At 39.0% G+C, this 16,686-nt stretch overlaps 1 protein-coding gene across 1 annotated transcript in view; it reads right to left on the minus strand.

The window, feature by feature from the left end:
- GNE (glucosamine (UDP-N-acetyl)-2-epimerase/N-acetylmannosamine kinase) overlaps positions 1-16,686 on the minus strand; it is an 852,948-nt gene that overhangs the window by 509,595 nt on the left and 326,667 nt on the right. The window contains exon 3 of the mRNA XM_044064307.1: positions 5,133-5,584. Coding sequence (XP_043920242.1) covers positions 5,133-5,584 — 452 coding nt within the window. The remainder of the gene's footprint in view (positions 1-5,132; positions 5,585-16,686) is intronic.

The following is a 16,686-nucleotide window of genomic DNA, read 5'->3' on the forward strand; positions in this document are numbered from 1 at the left end:
TGAAAAAAGTGTTGAGTGGTGCTGAGGTAGCGTTGTCGCCTCACAGTAAGACGTTGCTCGTTTGATTCTCAGTGTGTCTTCTGTGTGGTGACATGTGTGAATGGGCGTTCCTTCATTGAAGGTTGTGCGTTAGGCCTGGCAAGCCAGCACGTAAAACTCTACTGCCAATCATTAGCAGACCGGAGTTCCGCTGTGGCGACCCCTAACCGGGAAAAGCCGAAAGACACAAACAAACTGAAAAAAGTGCTGAGTCCTGACTACTGGAAAGCATAATATACTTCACAACTTCTAACCAACCACCCAGAAAGATTTAAAACACCCTTCACTCATTCTCTTATTTTCAGTAATTACTACATGATGATTATATTGTTTCCTGCAAGACAACAAAAGCTCCTAGAAGTACTTTGATTTCTTGGTCATTTCAAATAGCCAAACAAAAATATATATGGGTCTACTATACATGATCGAAATTTCAAAAAAGCCGAGTCCCATATGGTCAAGACCAATATGATCGACTTTTGAAATTTCGAACATGTAAAAAAAAAAAAAAAAAAAAAAAAAACTTACCTATACGTTGCTAGCAGGGGGGCTGTACCCCCCTCTGCAATTTAAATATACCAACTCTGAGAATGCACTTCAGTACTGAAGATGGGAATCTTCCCATTCCACACTATACGGAGATACCCGTTCTGCATCACTGAAATTTCATAAGTTGATCATATGGTCTCAGCCATATGGGAATTGGCTTTCTGAAATTTCGTCATGTGTAGGGGACCCATATATACATATATACATATATATATATATATATATATATATATATATATATATATACATACATACACACACACACACACACACATATATATATATATATATACATATATATATATATATATACACACATATATATACACATATGCTTTTCTATGTTAGCCATGCCACAATGAAAGTGAACTTACACAGACTGCTACAGAGCTAAGAAAGTAAGGGAGAACTCTGTTGCCAGAAAACAAGTATGGGTAGACTACAGACAATAATAAACAAGAAGCTTGAGTGTGTGCTGCCATAATATAAATGTAAAAAGAAGTAGGCCACATTACTGTTAAATCCCCAAAATGTATCATAAGATCAAACAGCAGCCCATGTCTGTCACTGCCCTTTAACAGCCACTCATCACTTGACGTTGCAAACGTCTGAGCTCCCCCCCTCCAAACACCATATCAATATTACCAATGACTACTGCTCTCACCATGAGCATACAGCAACAAAATCATTTGAATTCACTACCAAGTAGTTACCTTTGCCCGTGTTAATCCCTGGATTAAGAGCATCAACGTCCTATGACAAATCTGCATTGGATGGATTATTTCCAAAATTTGCCACAGTATGCAACACTTTCATCTCCATTTCTTTTGCATGTAATCATTCTTTAACTGACCTGTCTCCTTTTCTATCCCCTGCAAATGTTTAGCTACCCCTGTTTTCAGAACCAAGCCTTAGTTATTCACACATACATTCTTACTATCTTGACCTATCAAAGCTGCTTAAAAAGGCAGTATGCTGCCAACTCAAAAATTACCTAAAAAAGCTCGGCTTGCACTGAGCACCAACATGACTTTCAAAAAGGCACATCATATTCACATCACCGCTCTCCCTTACCAACAACATATATAATGCCTAGTACAATGGTAATCTAACTGGTGCGCTCTCTGTCAATGTCATACAGGCTTTTAATAGGCTGCTTTTTCTCTGACCAGCTCTGGGCTCGTAACTGTTTAGTTTAGGAATACTGACCAGTCAAACTCATAAGTTTACAGCTGTATGGATTAGTACGGGATTCAATTCTGAGATCTTAAGCCTCCTTTTTGCTCTTCACTGTAGGATGTTTTTGGTACCCTATGAAGAAGCTTGTGCTCTATTTCTGAACATAAATATTCCAATGGAGTGTTTCAGTGACAAGCAAAGTTAGTTTCCCTTTTATTCCTTCAGGAGGATTACCTTCCATAAATAAAGCAAAAACTGCCATTCCGGGTAACCTAATTAAGCAGACATATCCAAATATATAACAGATTATTCGGTGCTTCAAGATTTGCACAGACAATTATGAAAATGGAAATCATTGATTTTAACTGTTTACATTTATCACGTTCACCTAGATAGTGCTGGATTTTTTTTTTCTGCCTGAGTCCTCTATGTGTCACCTTGAGAAATGCTGCTTTCTTGTTTCAAGTAGAAAGATTATACTGTTATACACTTTTAAATCAGATTTATATTTGAAACCTTCACTGAGTACTGCCACTTGCCTGCCAGTAACACAAATATTCCAAAGACTCTTCTACTTATTTTTTCTTTTTTACGCTTTAAAAGTGTTCATTTTCTTGACTAAGCAATATTTCATTAACTCTTTCTTTAAGTTACATGCAGTATGTGTCATCCTGGGTGCACCTCATACATTCGCTGACTTTAAATTTTCCTTGCCCTACTACCTACAAACCAGCATCACTAATGTACTTTGCCATACTGAGTCACATTACAAAGTCATGGCTTTCTGATTTTTATATCCCAACTATTCTGCTTACCCTAACAGGAAAATAAAGTTTGTCTGCATTTCTTTTTACTGGTCTTCTTCAAATAAAGATAGTGATCCTTACTTCTCCTTTCATTTAATAGCATTGGAAATAGGGTTGCCACCTTTTCAAATGCCCAAACTGGGACATTTTTGGCACAAACGTCAGATTTTGCAGGCCAAAGCATACCCACTGCCAGTACAAAGTACAGAACTTCACTTTTTTGCCTTAATAAAAGCTTATTCTTGTAGCATTTTAGTTGTTTATTCTATTTCTTATAACATTTAGGTGTTTCAGGTACAGCATAACTGTTTCATGCAACTATTACATAAAATATAGGAAATAACTTTGTCCTAAAAATCTCAGGACATTTACCATTTTTACAATTTTTTTGCAGGACACAACTGCTCAGAGTGGGACTGTCCCTTGCAAAGTGGGACAGGTGGTAACCCTACTTGGAAATGGTATTCTCTGAAGTGACTGTCATTATTGCACACAGTATCTCAAAGTAGTAGTAGACACTGTAGTTCCACCATTTGCATTCAAGGACTTAAAAAGATTATTATGCTTGCAAAATGCTTTTTTTTTTTTTTAATTTATTCACATTCACAAAATGTACTAATAATCAGATATCTTATTTGTCCTAGGGTCAAAAAATATATAAAGTTGTAGAGTTTTGCTGCATTCAACATTTAGAATGCAATAACATGTAAATTTAGAGTGCAATAATATGCAATCTGCAAAGAATTATTGATTGGGTCAGAAGATCATTTATATCTTTGGCCAGCAGCATAAAACTACAACTTTACACTTGTTTTTGCAAAACAACTACAAAAATGTAGAACTTCTTTAATGATAAAAACATCTACTAAACAGGCACAAAGAATACTTAGATCACCCCACATCATTGACTTTTCAAGATACCTTTAGGTTTAGTATGCACACACTGAAATCCTGTGACTGTGTTAGGCTACACTAATCCCTCTGATAGGATGCAACAATTGCTCACAAAAAACTCCATCAACTAATTCACCTTTATATCTCTTAAAAACTGTCCTCTCTCCAACTTCAATCCATGCCTTCCAATGCCAGCAAGTCATTTCTCTGTGAAAAACAGTGTGTTCCTGAAACCCAATCTTATTTGATAAAAAGACTTCTACATCTCTTCTGCAACTATGCCCAGCTCATCTTCTACAAGGAATAAATATTCAGATCCCCATCAAACAGCACAAGACACAAACAATTATTTGTTACCCACTAAACCTCTTCTGCCATATCTAAATTTTTACATGGTAAACTCTCCAGAAAGAACTAGCCTTGCACAGCGGAATTATGACTGCCATTCTCCAGCTGAGAATGTTCTGCGTACTACACTTACAGCATACTATTTGCTTTATTTGTCTTGTTTAACTGCTGACAGACACCAACAGCACCCAAAGGATAAACGAAAGGTCATTTCTCACTCAAGACATGTTCAATTCTGTCCCTTCAAAGCTCAATAAGTAGGATGCAATCCATTTGCATACCATATTTCTGTCAGAAAGAAAACTACTAAACAGTATCCGTACTGTGTACTCTTTTCAGTAAATCAGAGTGCCCTCTCTGTGGTTTTGCAAAAATCTTTAAAAGTTAATCTCCTACACTAAGCTGAAAAAGGTTTAGTTAGGTCTGTTATACGCAGGGCAATTTTGTGAGTAGGGCATATTGTAGTGTTTGATCCCTTCAAAGAGATATATAACCCAGGATTTTTTTGAGGTGGGGGTGCTTGTCCCCCAGCCCCTTCCTTAAACATATGTACTCCAGGATCACACATCCCTTTGAAGCAGGGGAACACTTTTGGTGAACTATCCTACTCAATAAAACTGATTCCAGTTAAACAGCCTGCTACACAAATAATGACGTGTTATCAACAGAAGTGCATCCATCTCTGAAGTGACACTATTACACTGAAAAAGGTATTCAAAATACACCCCTATTCATGCCAACAAGGATGAATACAGGTGTTTTTCCAAGTGTTACATCATTATGTGCTTAAACAGAGATGTAGGGAATCTAGTTCATGACAACAGGAAGTAACCAAATAGGTCCATAGGTGTTTACTAGGCTAACGACCACAAGGGCCTTTTTAAGCCTAGCCATGCATCCCAAATCTCTGATGTTCCTCACAGTAATGTCACTGTGTACATAAGCACAGCTGTAGAGGTCTATCCCAAGAAATGTGATGTGAAGATAGGGATGGACCATTTTAAAAATTAAAAAAAAAAAAAATGATGGAATCCACCATAAATATCTTGAAACAATAAGCAGAACTACGTATGATGAAGGCAGCTACCAGACTACAAATCTGGCAGTTTCCCACAGTTGCACTACACAAGCTCATACAAGTATTTTGTTTTGTTAAAAAAAAAAAAAAAAAAAGACTAAGCATCCTACCTTTTAAGCCAAGAAAATGTGGCTGGTTATGTGTCACAATAACATTCTATCATAATTATTTAGCTCTACAGTACAATATATCATATTGAAATTATCTGAAAGGAAAATAATTAAATCAACTGTACATACCTAGCCATGAACGTAAGGCGTTCAAAGAATCCATATTTTTAAGAGACAGCATTTTGTCATAAGATGGACAGCCAGCTAACAAGATGTGATCATGGTCCTCACACATTGCAATCAAATGCTGTTCTGCAGTCCGTGTGCAACAAACATGATAATGTGCCAACTTGGTTATTGCATGTCTAATACTGTCATCAATGGTTCCACTGACTTCTCCACCTTCAATATGAATTATCCGAATGTTCATCAGAGCTGCAGCAGTTGCTAGTGCCAGTGCATCAAACCGGTCTCCATGAACAATCATGATGTCTGGTTTTATTCGATTAAGAACATCTGGCAACTTCACTAAAGCCAGGCCTACAGACTCCACCATTGCTGCCTCGTCTTCACCCCTCACAATTGTGTGAAGCTTTGTTGGAATGTCAAAGTCATCCTGTTCAATCATACGGTAAGTGTTACTGCAGGGGGGAAAATAAAGACAAGACTCAGATTTCTAGAAATTATGTTAAGAAATGCTGCTTTGTTTTTATTACCATTACAGTTCTTTCATAAAAACACACATTACTGGAGTGTGGACACTGACAAGGACACCTACTCTGACCTTGGCTGATACAGAGTAATACGTAACACCTGAGCCTTTTTTTCTTGCCTTATATATGCCTTAAGAATTAACATTGGTTTCTTAGTGAAAGAATATTGGAGGAGCAACTCTTCCTCTTCAGTGAAATGAATTGAAGAACTTGTGTAAAGAAGTAACTCAAGTTGTTCTAGTGAACCTGAAAAGCAACCAAATGAGTTCTGCATAGTATGAAATAAAGAATAAGTCAGGTAAGACCCTGTGAATGCCCCTTGATAACAAAACTTGAGAGAAAAGACAAATATTTTTAATGTACCGAATGAAAACTTGTAGCTAAAGACTTGCAGAAAAACACAGTGTAGTAAAGGAATTCAGTTACAACATGTCTGAAGAAAATGAAATGATGAAATTATGCAAATAACCTGATGTGTGTTTTGTGATACTTTTATTATTATTATGTGCACTTATTTACTATTAATTTGCTGTAGCTTATGCTTCAAGTGTCAAAAGCTTAGCTTTAATTCCCATTTTTAAGAGAAAATTAGAAAATACTGGGAAAACTTGTAATAAAGTCATTCTGGCTAAACTGTACGACTGTGTACTACATTCAGTACAACAGACAGCAGTGCATGTAAAACAGCTAATACCCTGTGGCAAATTGCAGACATTTGTACACTGCTGGAAAAGTCAGGCATTTGGCAAATACTGTGACACGTGTGGACATGGTACAACAGTTTCTCAGAAATGCAGAATATCCTTAAACCCTTGGCACAAATTAGTGACAACCCAGAGCACAGCCAAACCGCTTTATGACACAACATATTGGAAACAGCAATGGCCTGGCAGGAAAATAATACCATCCTGATGCAGCAAGTTGTGCTGTTTCTGTACTGCATACATGGTGGTGCCTTAATGGTGATTCTACCCAAAATTATCAAACCTCCGGTCAGTTCCTAGTGCTCACAGGACAAATGGGAGGGGGTCACTTTCCTCTGCACACCAAGACAGAACGCCAAAGCAAACCTACTGATGTTTAAGCAACTAGATGAAATAGAAAGATGACCAGTAAAGAAAGGAAGAAGCTACTGGCCACATAACTCAAAAGATAACCTCAGAAGGTATACCCAAACCTCAGTGACAACCATATCATTGAGAACACAACAATCCAAGCTTAAACACTGGCTAACCTCTAGGTAAATTATGCCACTGCAGCCAAGCTTTTTCATACATGGACAGTCTCATCTAAGAAGCCTTCAAGACCTACATTATATGAAATGCTACTCCTTATTAAGAGTAGACTACAGAGTAGCTGCTGCCCTGGGTGGAAGACACCTAACCACACAATCTAACCAAGGGCATGCCTCCAAAAGTAAGTAAGAATATTCTGTTTAAGATGAAGATGTTAGGAAAAATAGGGGTAATGGCTGTGTTACAACTAGCAGACATGAATAAGGGAACTAGTCTGGATGATCAGTCCCTTGAACCCAAATATTCTTTTTTGTTCTTTACTTCTCCAATACATGCATTATCAAATTTATGGTTATAGGGGAGCCACAGTCTATCCTGAAACTCAAAGGGCACACAGCAGAGAAAAATCCTAGACAGGATGCCAGGCTGTCAAGAAGTATACAACTCACTCCAATACACAGAATGCACACACTTATGGACAATATGAAAAATTGTCAATTCACCTATACCACATCATTTGGATATGACAGGGAACCAATGCACCTGTAAAAACCTTTGCAGACTCCAAAGAGAAAGAATGCTACTTTAAAACTGAAATACAAAACTAAGCACTTTAAGGCAGCAAGTGTTATGCTACTGTGTTGCCCAGACATTCTTCTTCACATAACCCACTGCTCTTATCTTCAGTTTCTTCTTCTGACTCAAATGCTATCACAGGACCCTTGAAAAGCAGGATCTCGTAACCTAAAGCAAGTGGAGAAAGAGAGAACTTCAAGTGGGACCTAGCATCATTAAAGGGGTAAAAAACAGTATATATTAAACAAATTCTTACAGCTGTTAAGTGTATGCTTCATACCTATTTTATTACCCCCAAACAACTCAAGAAAGGATGCAGAAAGCTGTTATGGTTGAGAGTGTATATGAGGGTACCAAGCCAATCTCTAAAGCCCTAAACAGAAACAGTGCCTTGAAATAAGCACAAAAAAAATGTCCCCAACTTAATCCTGTTACAAACTACCTAAAGTACAAACACCTTCTGAACAACGATAACATGGAACGTAAATAAAAAACTTAACAAATGTTAAAGTGGAGTTCAAACTATGTATTCTTTTAGGAAGAAATAAACTAAGTACTTTCTTAAAAGTAAATAAGGGAAAAATAACAGATGAACAAATGGGAAAGCACAGAAGACTCCATTTCCACAATGGACAAATGAGTCTGGTTGGAATATTCCTGATCCTGGCTCTAGACTAGAAAATACGATGGTTACAATTTTCAGCTCTGCATGATTACAGGCTGGAGTATGCCACCTTTGGGCTCGGAAGACTTCCTTCATTAACTTGGAGCTCAAATAACTGAAACAGCTAGAGAAATACTCTATCTCAGGTTTTGTCTGCAAAAGGTAGCTACATGCATTACATTAACTGAAACACTAACCTCCTGTAAATATCTCGGTCATCTGGAACACTATTAGAACAGCCAGCCACCAGATGGCAGTCCTATAACAGATTTCTAGGCAGGTCCTACTCGCACATTTTAGTGCACGGACTGACACCTGGCAAGTCACTACAGATGTGAGAATATCTTCCCGTTTCTTAGTTCTTTCCCACTGAAATCCCTAGCAGATGATCTTCTTCTTTCGGCTTTTTCCTGGTTAGGGGTTGCCACAGCGGATCACTGTCCGCTCATGATTGGCAGTGAAGTTTTTATGGTGTCGATTTGCCAGCCCGGCACCCAACCTTCCACAGAAGGCATACACACACACACACACACACACACAAGCACGCACGCACTCACACCTAGGGCCAATTTAGAGTGTCCAATCCACCTACAGCATGTCTTTAGGATGTGGGAGGAAACCGGAGCACCCGGCGGAAACCCACACAACCACAGGGAGGACATGCAGACTCCGCACAGAAGACACCCCAGCCGAGAATCGAACCGGGGAACCTCTTGCTGTGAGGCGGCAATGCTAACAGGTGCACCACCGTGGCCGCCCGGAAATCCCTAGCAGATAAATAACAAAAAGACCCAAAGAAAATACATAAACAACAAGACTCAAGGGGAATTATACTTTGCCAAAAATTAACAAACATGCAATAAGAAACCTACATTTTGACTGAAACCTATCCACAAGGAGAAAAAAGTAGAACAAATAAATATACAAACCAAAGTTGTCTTCAGTACATCTCTGAGACCACATTCAGCTGTGCACTCCCATACAGAAACACTTTCTTGTGCTGTTCTTTAAGTCTCTTAAATGCTTAATACTAACAGTTGAGGCCTATATCCTCCTGGTCAACCTCAACAAGGCTGCATCTGGGTTAAGTGGGGTTCCTTGATGATCCACACTTTCAACCCCATTTTGATCAAGGCATCATCTGAAAAGAAGCAGCATACTAAAAAGGTTTTGTAGTAATGATTGTTTTGTTTCTACTTATAACATCTTGCGACTGATTTTCCATCATCTGAAAAAGCGGAAAGGAGTGATGCCAGTGCTAGACTGAAACAAACTATAAACAAAGAAGCAAACAGCATTAGTAGGGAAAATTCTGTAAGATCAGTTCTAGTGAGTAATCTTTCTAAGGAACACCTTTGTCAGCACAATATACATTTGCTGGAGAAATGTTTACAGTTTATTTTCACTTCTACATTTCATCTATCTGAAGTTTTGAATTTTGTTTATATTTTTTCCTCTACACCTGTGTGAAGCTGTTAATGTATTTTACAAATTCGGAAAATGATGCATTTATACTCATTTTTCAAAATGAAAAAAGCACAGAATAAACTACAATTTGGCCAAAATGGATTGGAATGTGCTCAAACAACTGACTACGATAATGTAATGATAAAACAAGCAGACAAGGGGAGCAAGTTGGTTATTATTTCACAGTAGTGTTACAAGTCGATGCATTTAGATTTTCTTACGAATACTAATAAGTACACCGGAGCAACGGATTTGCTGACGATTCTTACTCAGTAAGATTTTAAGAGAAAGGTATGGAATGTGAACTTCTAATGGCTAAAACTACTTTAAAGGCTATTGTTGGGAAACCTTGGATACCTTTACTCCGTTGTCTTGTCAAAATTAATTGAGGACTCCACCATCTCCACAGGGAGATCTACTATAGCAGGCATTGGTGGACTTTCGGAATGGGTGGAGTTAAGGCTTTCCCTTCTGATTTAAAGAAAATTTTCATGATATGCTGAGCAATTTTATATGCCAGAAGGACTACTGGCTTGCTACCAAAGATGTTTACAAGTTTAGATAGCAGTTAACATCAGTTAAGGACATTTCTCATTACTATGATACTTCTCAACATGTTGAGTTTTTGAAGAAACGAGATCCGTTTAAAAACTTTTTTTATTGTCAATACTTATAGGGAACTGTGAAGGGAGCTAAATTTGCATCCAGTTATACAAATGTTTATGGGGATGTTTGAGAATAATATTATAAACCTAAATGTACATTATCAAAAATGTACAAATATACTTTTAATATATTTACATGTGTTTTATGGTTAAGGGTACTGTAGATGGCTGTGCAGACTTTTTTTTCCCTTTTCACCTTCTAGCCTGCAATTCATCCATCCTCTGCAATGGTACACTGGCCCTGCTTCCCTGGCAATGGGGATTTACCCTCCAGATCCAGGAAAGTATTGTGCAGTGAACTGCTGTCATCCTCATATGCTTAAGAAATGGTTTGTACTCCTGCCAGCATCCTGGACATGAGAGCATTGTGTGTGTAGATCTTAACCCCTGACGGTGATGTGTCCACCTGCATCAATGCAAGGGCTGCCTATATTCCCACCACACCTATGCATAAATGTTTTGCCAATACAGACAAGGGTGCCATCACCGGCTTGTGTAGTCACAAACACACAACTTTCCCAAATGATCACTACTTGTTAGGGGCACATGCGACCTTCAAAGTTCTATACCCAAGTGGCAGAGTCAGACAACTGGGCTCGACCAATCTCCCCAGGACAAGCACCGTCCACCCTATCCTCGCCTTAGGTCACCTGGGTCGTAAGTTAGGGCTTTATCCCTCTACTCCATCAGGACGCTGAACTGGCTTTAAAACCTTTGTAGAAAGGCTATAACAAAATGCATAGCAGCATCTTACACATACAAGATTGACCAATGTGATACTGAGTACTCAGATGTTAAATGGTAAATGAAATCCATTATCTGCAAATACTTTCTTACATGCCACTTGTTTTCATCCCAAGCATCTCATTATCTCATTTCCCTAGGGCAAGTATTTGAGACTGTACACATTACAGAGTCATGCTACTGAGTGCAAGTAGATCACTAAATGAATTACTGAAAAGACTGAGTAATGGAGACTATCACTTGGATTTCATGACTTCAGCCTATGAAAGAGCTGAAGTACAAAATCAACACAAACAACTTTGTCTAAAATGCAGACTGCTACAGACATGACTAGTGATGTATATTTTGTGACCAGCTATACCTCCCATAAACAGAATGTAACAGAAATCATAAAGGGACTTTGGGCTGTTATTCTAATACTTTGCTAAGTAATGAGATATCCATGGCAGTAAAGATACCTTGGAGGAATTCTGCTAGGCTTTATAACTGGCTAATGCACACTGCTTTCATGTCATTAGATGCTAAAGCACTTGTGCAGACAGACTCAGTTTGCCAGGGGTAAACTGTTATCTAAGACACTGCAATTAACCTCATCAACTCAGTGGAGTGAACTTGCCTAATGCCACAATCAGCATCATCAGACCAACCAAGCAGATTATTGTTTGGTGTCCTAATGGAATTATTACTTTGGATAAACCATCAGAAAAGTAAGTATCAGATTATGAGCATTTAAAAAAAAAATACAAGTAATTCATCTGTGATTCCAGTAGTTGAACATTTGGCATAGCATGTGGTAAGGATGGGCAATGTTTAACAGTTTTTGTTGTTTCAGTATATAGCTCTGTAGGGACATCATCCATAAACCTCTGATGGAAAAGATATGCAACTCTCCACTCTGACTCAGTGTCCCGTTGATTAACCGCTTTTTATCCACCAACATTTATTCACTTGATTTTAAATAAGTGCTTATGACTTGAAATGTACTTCACTGACTGCAGGGGGGGGGGGGGGGGCTAACATTCTTTCTTGCAGTATGGCAGTTACTCTGAAATAATTCTGAAAATATGTAGTTGGCGTTGTGCTTTTCTGACTGGTCTAGAGCTGGAACAGCCTCTCTGCCATGTTACAGAAGGGAATGGATGTTGGTGCTCTCCCACGTTTCTATGCTAGTAAGTGTACACCCAAACTATTACTTGACTGAAGGTGTGATATGGGGTGGGGGGGTCACAGAGGACTTTTATTTGTTTTTTTTTTTTTTCGAATTGCACTTCACAGGAATAGAGAAGACAATCCAGTAAATGGAAAATGTTTTATTGAATTTGATTATTTCAAGCGTTGTAGTTTGACAACTGTCAAAACAGCTGTAAAAACACAGGAGTGGAGTCTTTTTCACTGGCAGTATTATCAATGTCACAAGGAGCTTCACAATGGCTTGAGCCCTTCCACTTCCCTTCCTCACAGAAAATGAATAAGGAGTGTGCACTGCAAATGGCTGTTGATAACTGACGATCAGACTCAGACTTTTTAAAATTAAAAGCTTAAACTAGGATGTCTAGCTTAACTGTATATATGCACATGCATGTGGCAGGTTCACGATTCTATCCAAGTCTCCCTAAGCAAAGAAAATGGGGGATGTCTATTGTACATACATGCCCTCTTCTCTTATTGTACATAGATAAGTCATTTTCAGTACACAGAATACATCTTTTTCCAAGACAAGTTTGAATAATGGTTTAGTGCTTTATACCAAGAGAAATGTAAACTATTATCTAAATAAATGTTGGACAATCATACGGACCTCATTTTGAAGCAAAACTATTTGTTTTATTATAACAATTAGGTCAGCTTCATGGCACACAGGGATAAGGCTCAGATTGCAACCCAGACTACCAAAAATCACTTAGCAAACTGGGAAATGGAAGAGCTGAAAACTGTAGGGGAAGTGAACAGTTGATGCCAGCCTTCCATATTCTGGGATAAAGGAAGTAGTCTGATTTGTTGCAATGTCAACAGTTATTAAAGATGAAGGTGTGCACCATGCAGAAACAAGTACAGAGGCTGTATGTTGATCTACCAAAACACTGCAGTAGCTTTTATGTGTACATGTGTAGGGTAATGGCCATATTAGAGGAAGGCACTATAGGCCCTCGTGGCAATGTCTGTGCATATGGCAAATTGCAAGAATGGGGTTAAGGCCCTCATTTAAACGTTCTGGGCTTTGCATCACAAATTATAAGGTTTCAAGGGGAGGGGTTACCAGGTAGTTCTCTGACCTGGAAACAATTAGGTCTGTTTTTATAAGTCAAAGGCCTTGGTCATGGTGGTAGTGGGGAAGTGAACCCAAACTCTCAAGCCACTGAAATAAGGCACTCAACCTGTTGGCCTGCCTAAATACAGTTGCAGGTGAAGGGACCAAACAACCTCTATGACCGACTGGATGAGGGTGCCCTCTGGTTGGTTCCTGATCCTGCCAGAGGTCTCTTGAGAGTCAAGTCCTAATGAGTTCAAGACTTATGGAGGATAATGGCCAGCAAGTAAGGTGAGAAATGTCTACAAAACATTATTACAACAATCAAAGCAAAAGTTGACTTATAAGGCAGACATACATACACTAACCGTGACACCAGAAGTATGAGTAACTTCTAGAAATCACCAGTGACAGTAAATATATGGCTAAAATATTATATTTCATAGATTCATATGTTTGCTACATTTAAGCATGTCACCCTTACAGTGATAAGAGCAATTAATTTCCCTCTGGACATGATCTCATTGACATTACTATTTGCATTAATATCAGGTATGCATTTGCAGTTATCCATACAAATGCAAAAGCTGAAAACTGATAAGGGATTACTTCAATATGCTGAGGGAGTCTAGTCCAAAGGTGGGGAATATGCTAGGTGAAAAAAATTCATGAGTTCAGGTATTGCTAATTTTATAATGTCTTCAGAGCAAGTGTTCGGCTGAGCTGTCTTAAGGAATAGGATGTCAAAAAGGGCAAGGTCCACCTCAACATGAAATGCTAAGCATGAATCACCTCTGAGAAGCTGGTATGTGGTATCGTAGAGAGGCAGGTATTTTAATCTGCCAAGGTAACTTAAGTAAAACAGCCTAAGAGATATTTTTTTAAGAATATTTGAGCATCTCTAGTTGTCCTTTGTGCTTTCATAGATATGTTACAAAGAAGGCACTATTCACTGAAGCATCTGGTAAATAAGTATATCTGTACTAAGGACGTCTTCTGACCTGGATTTAATACCAAGACAGATATGCTGTGCAAAGCTGAATGACTTCCTGACCATAGCTAAAATGTGGTGGTCAAAAGGGGAGAGAACTGCCTGTACAGGTATTCTGGTCTCTGATGACAGAATCTGTTTTGAGGGAGTGCCCAAGATGTGATATGCAGGGTGGGGGAAGACTTGACTGAAAGTAACAATGCTGTACTTCTTTGCATTTAGTGTAAGTCCATGACTGGCATACCATTTTGCTGGTTTGATCTGGGCCCTGCTGAAGAATATTGGAATCAGCTTGGTGTTTCAAGATGACAGATGTAGTTTAAGTTACATTAGAATATCGAGAAGTGTGAAACAGAAAAAAAAATAAAAACAGTTCACTGCTATCTATGCTTTACCTACTGTCTTATGCACCTGAGAGATTAAAACACTTAAGGAACTTGTACTATCACTGTATTTCCACACAAGGTTAGTCAGCCAGACCCAACCAAACAGATTTTCACTGATTTCTGATACTGACTTTATCCAGTTCAGAGTAGTGGGGGGAGCTGAAGCTTATCTCAACACTCACTATTCAATGCACAGAAACTAATCTTGCAAAAGACACCAGTCTGTCGCAGGATGAACACAAACAAAAACGAACACAACATGTATAGATATGGACCATACCAATTCACTTACATTATGCCTTTGTGAGGAAAAAAGAAGCCTTACCATTCAACAAAAACCCAAATGGACCCAGGAAGGCATGTAAACCCTGTCTAGGAGGTATCCCATCTAGAAACCAAACTAGGAAAACTAAGTGCTTCAAGTCAGCAGCTTTAACCACACTGAAGTTATAACTGCTACTGAAGCAGCAGCATTTTTCTAAGATGACTGTGTTTGTCTTCCTCAGGCTTGGCCCAGTAGTTCCCTTTCCTGCATCTAACCGATCCAGTCATTCTTCCACTGGGGTGAGTCCTACGGCCCATTCATTCCCAAGTGCAAGTGAGAGTTGGGTGTTGACTAGGACAGTCTTCAGATTGTCCTAAATGTCCTATCGGAGCCCCTTAGCAGCCTGTGTGCTCCACAGCAGCTGCCTTTGGAAGGTGAATGTGTTCTTTCACACATGTTCAACCTCATGACCAAACAGCACACTAGGCTCTCTATGGTGCTATAATACACTGCAAGGTGTCACCAATGCAGTGCGCCAAGCTGCCTCTCTCACTTGGGTTGTAGTCTGGTCATCATCCCCCTATGTCACATATGTGCTTTCTGGACAGCACATTTTAATCAGGGTCTGTCTAAGCAGGACCATTTTCTTTTCGTTTTCTTCATCTCCCAACCCCTGTCCATGACAAATGAGCCTCCCAGTGGCACATGGGCCCATTTGTTCCCTTGAAGGTGAGGATCTTCAAAACCACCAAAGCAAGAGTTTGTGGGGGGCAGTCACTGATGATTCATGTGCTTTTGCCGGCTTCACAGATCATGACAGCATTTGTATTATGGTGATGGGAAGGATAAACTCACTCAGTTACCATGGTGTGTGGCAGTATGAATGCATCTCTCTGCAGCAAACTATTTACTTCTAAGGAAATATTTTTGGCAAACGTTTTTATGAACTGCTACACATTCTGTGCTCATCTCCTTCTTGTAGTTTTGAAATGTACACCCTTTCAGTTAACAGAGTAGACAAGCATAAAGCTGTTTAAACCAGCAAGTCTTTCTGTTCTATGTGTGCTGTGTAGTGTGCCATTTTATCATTCTCCCAGAGTTTTTATTTTCCACTTGGAACTTTAATTTGGTACTTCTAACTACTCATGAGTCTACGCAAGGTGGACAAGACAACTGCATCTTCAACTATCTGGGAAGATTTCTGTTACTGTTGTAGATATATTGCACAAAAACATTACAGGCTGTGGTGGTGCTGTGGTTAGTGTTGTCGCCTCACAGCAAGAGGTTCTCCGGTTCTATTCTTGGTTGCAGTGCCTTCTTTGCAGAGTCTGCATGTCCTTCCTAGGGCTGAATGAGTTTTAGACATGCAGTAGGTGAGTGTGTATGTGCCTTCTGTTCAGGTTGGGCACCAGGCTGGCAACTTGAAACCGTAGAAACTCCACTGTCAATCAATCTGCGGACCAGTGATCTGCTGTGGCGGCCACTAACAGGAGAAGCTGAAAGGCCATTTTTTTTTTAATTTGTGCAACACACTGTTAATGTACAGTTTTGCCCTGATCTTCAGAGAACTGTTGCATTGCTAGACATTTACTGATCACAGTAAGATAAATATCGTCAGAAGCAGCCCAATAAAAAGGGTTAATACTTTAGTTTCCCCATCTCTGACAACACTAAACATTACCTGTTTGGAGCCTTCATGAATTAGTTACCACTGAACATAATCTGTACATTTTGTACTTGTGGAATCATACTTTAAATGGAATGAGATGAAAAAAAGGCACATTACTTT

This window comes from Protopterus annectens, chromosome 2.part2 (assembly GCF_019279795.1).
Source record: "Protopterus annectens isolate FY-2018-M chromosome 2.part2, PAN1.0, whole genome shotgun sequence".
Taxonomy (NCBI): Eukaryota; Metazoa; Chordata; order Ceratodontiformes; family Protopteridae; genus Protopterus; species Protopterus annectens.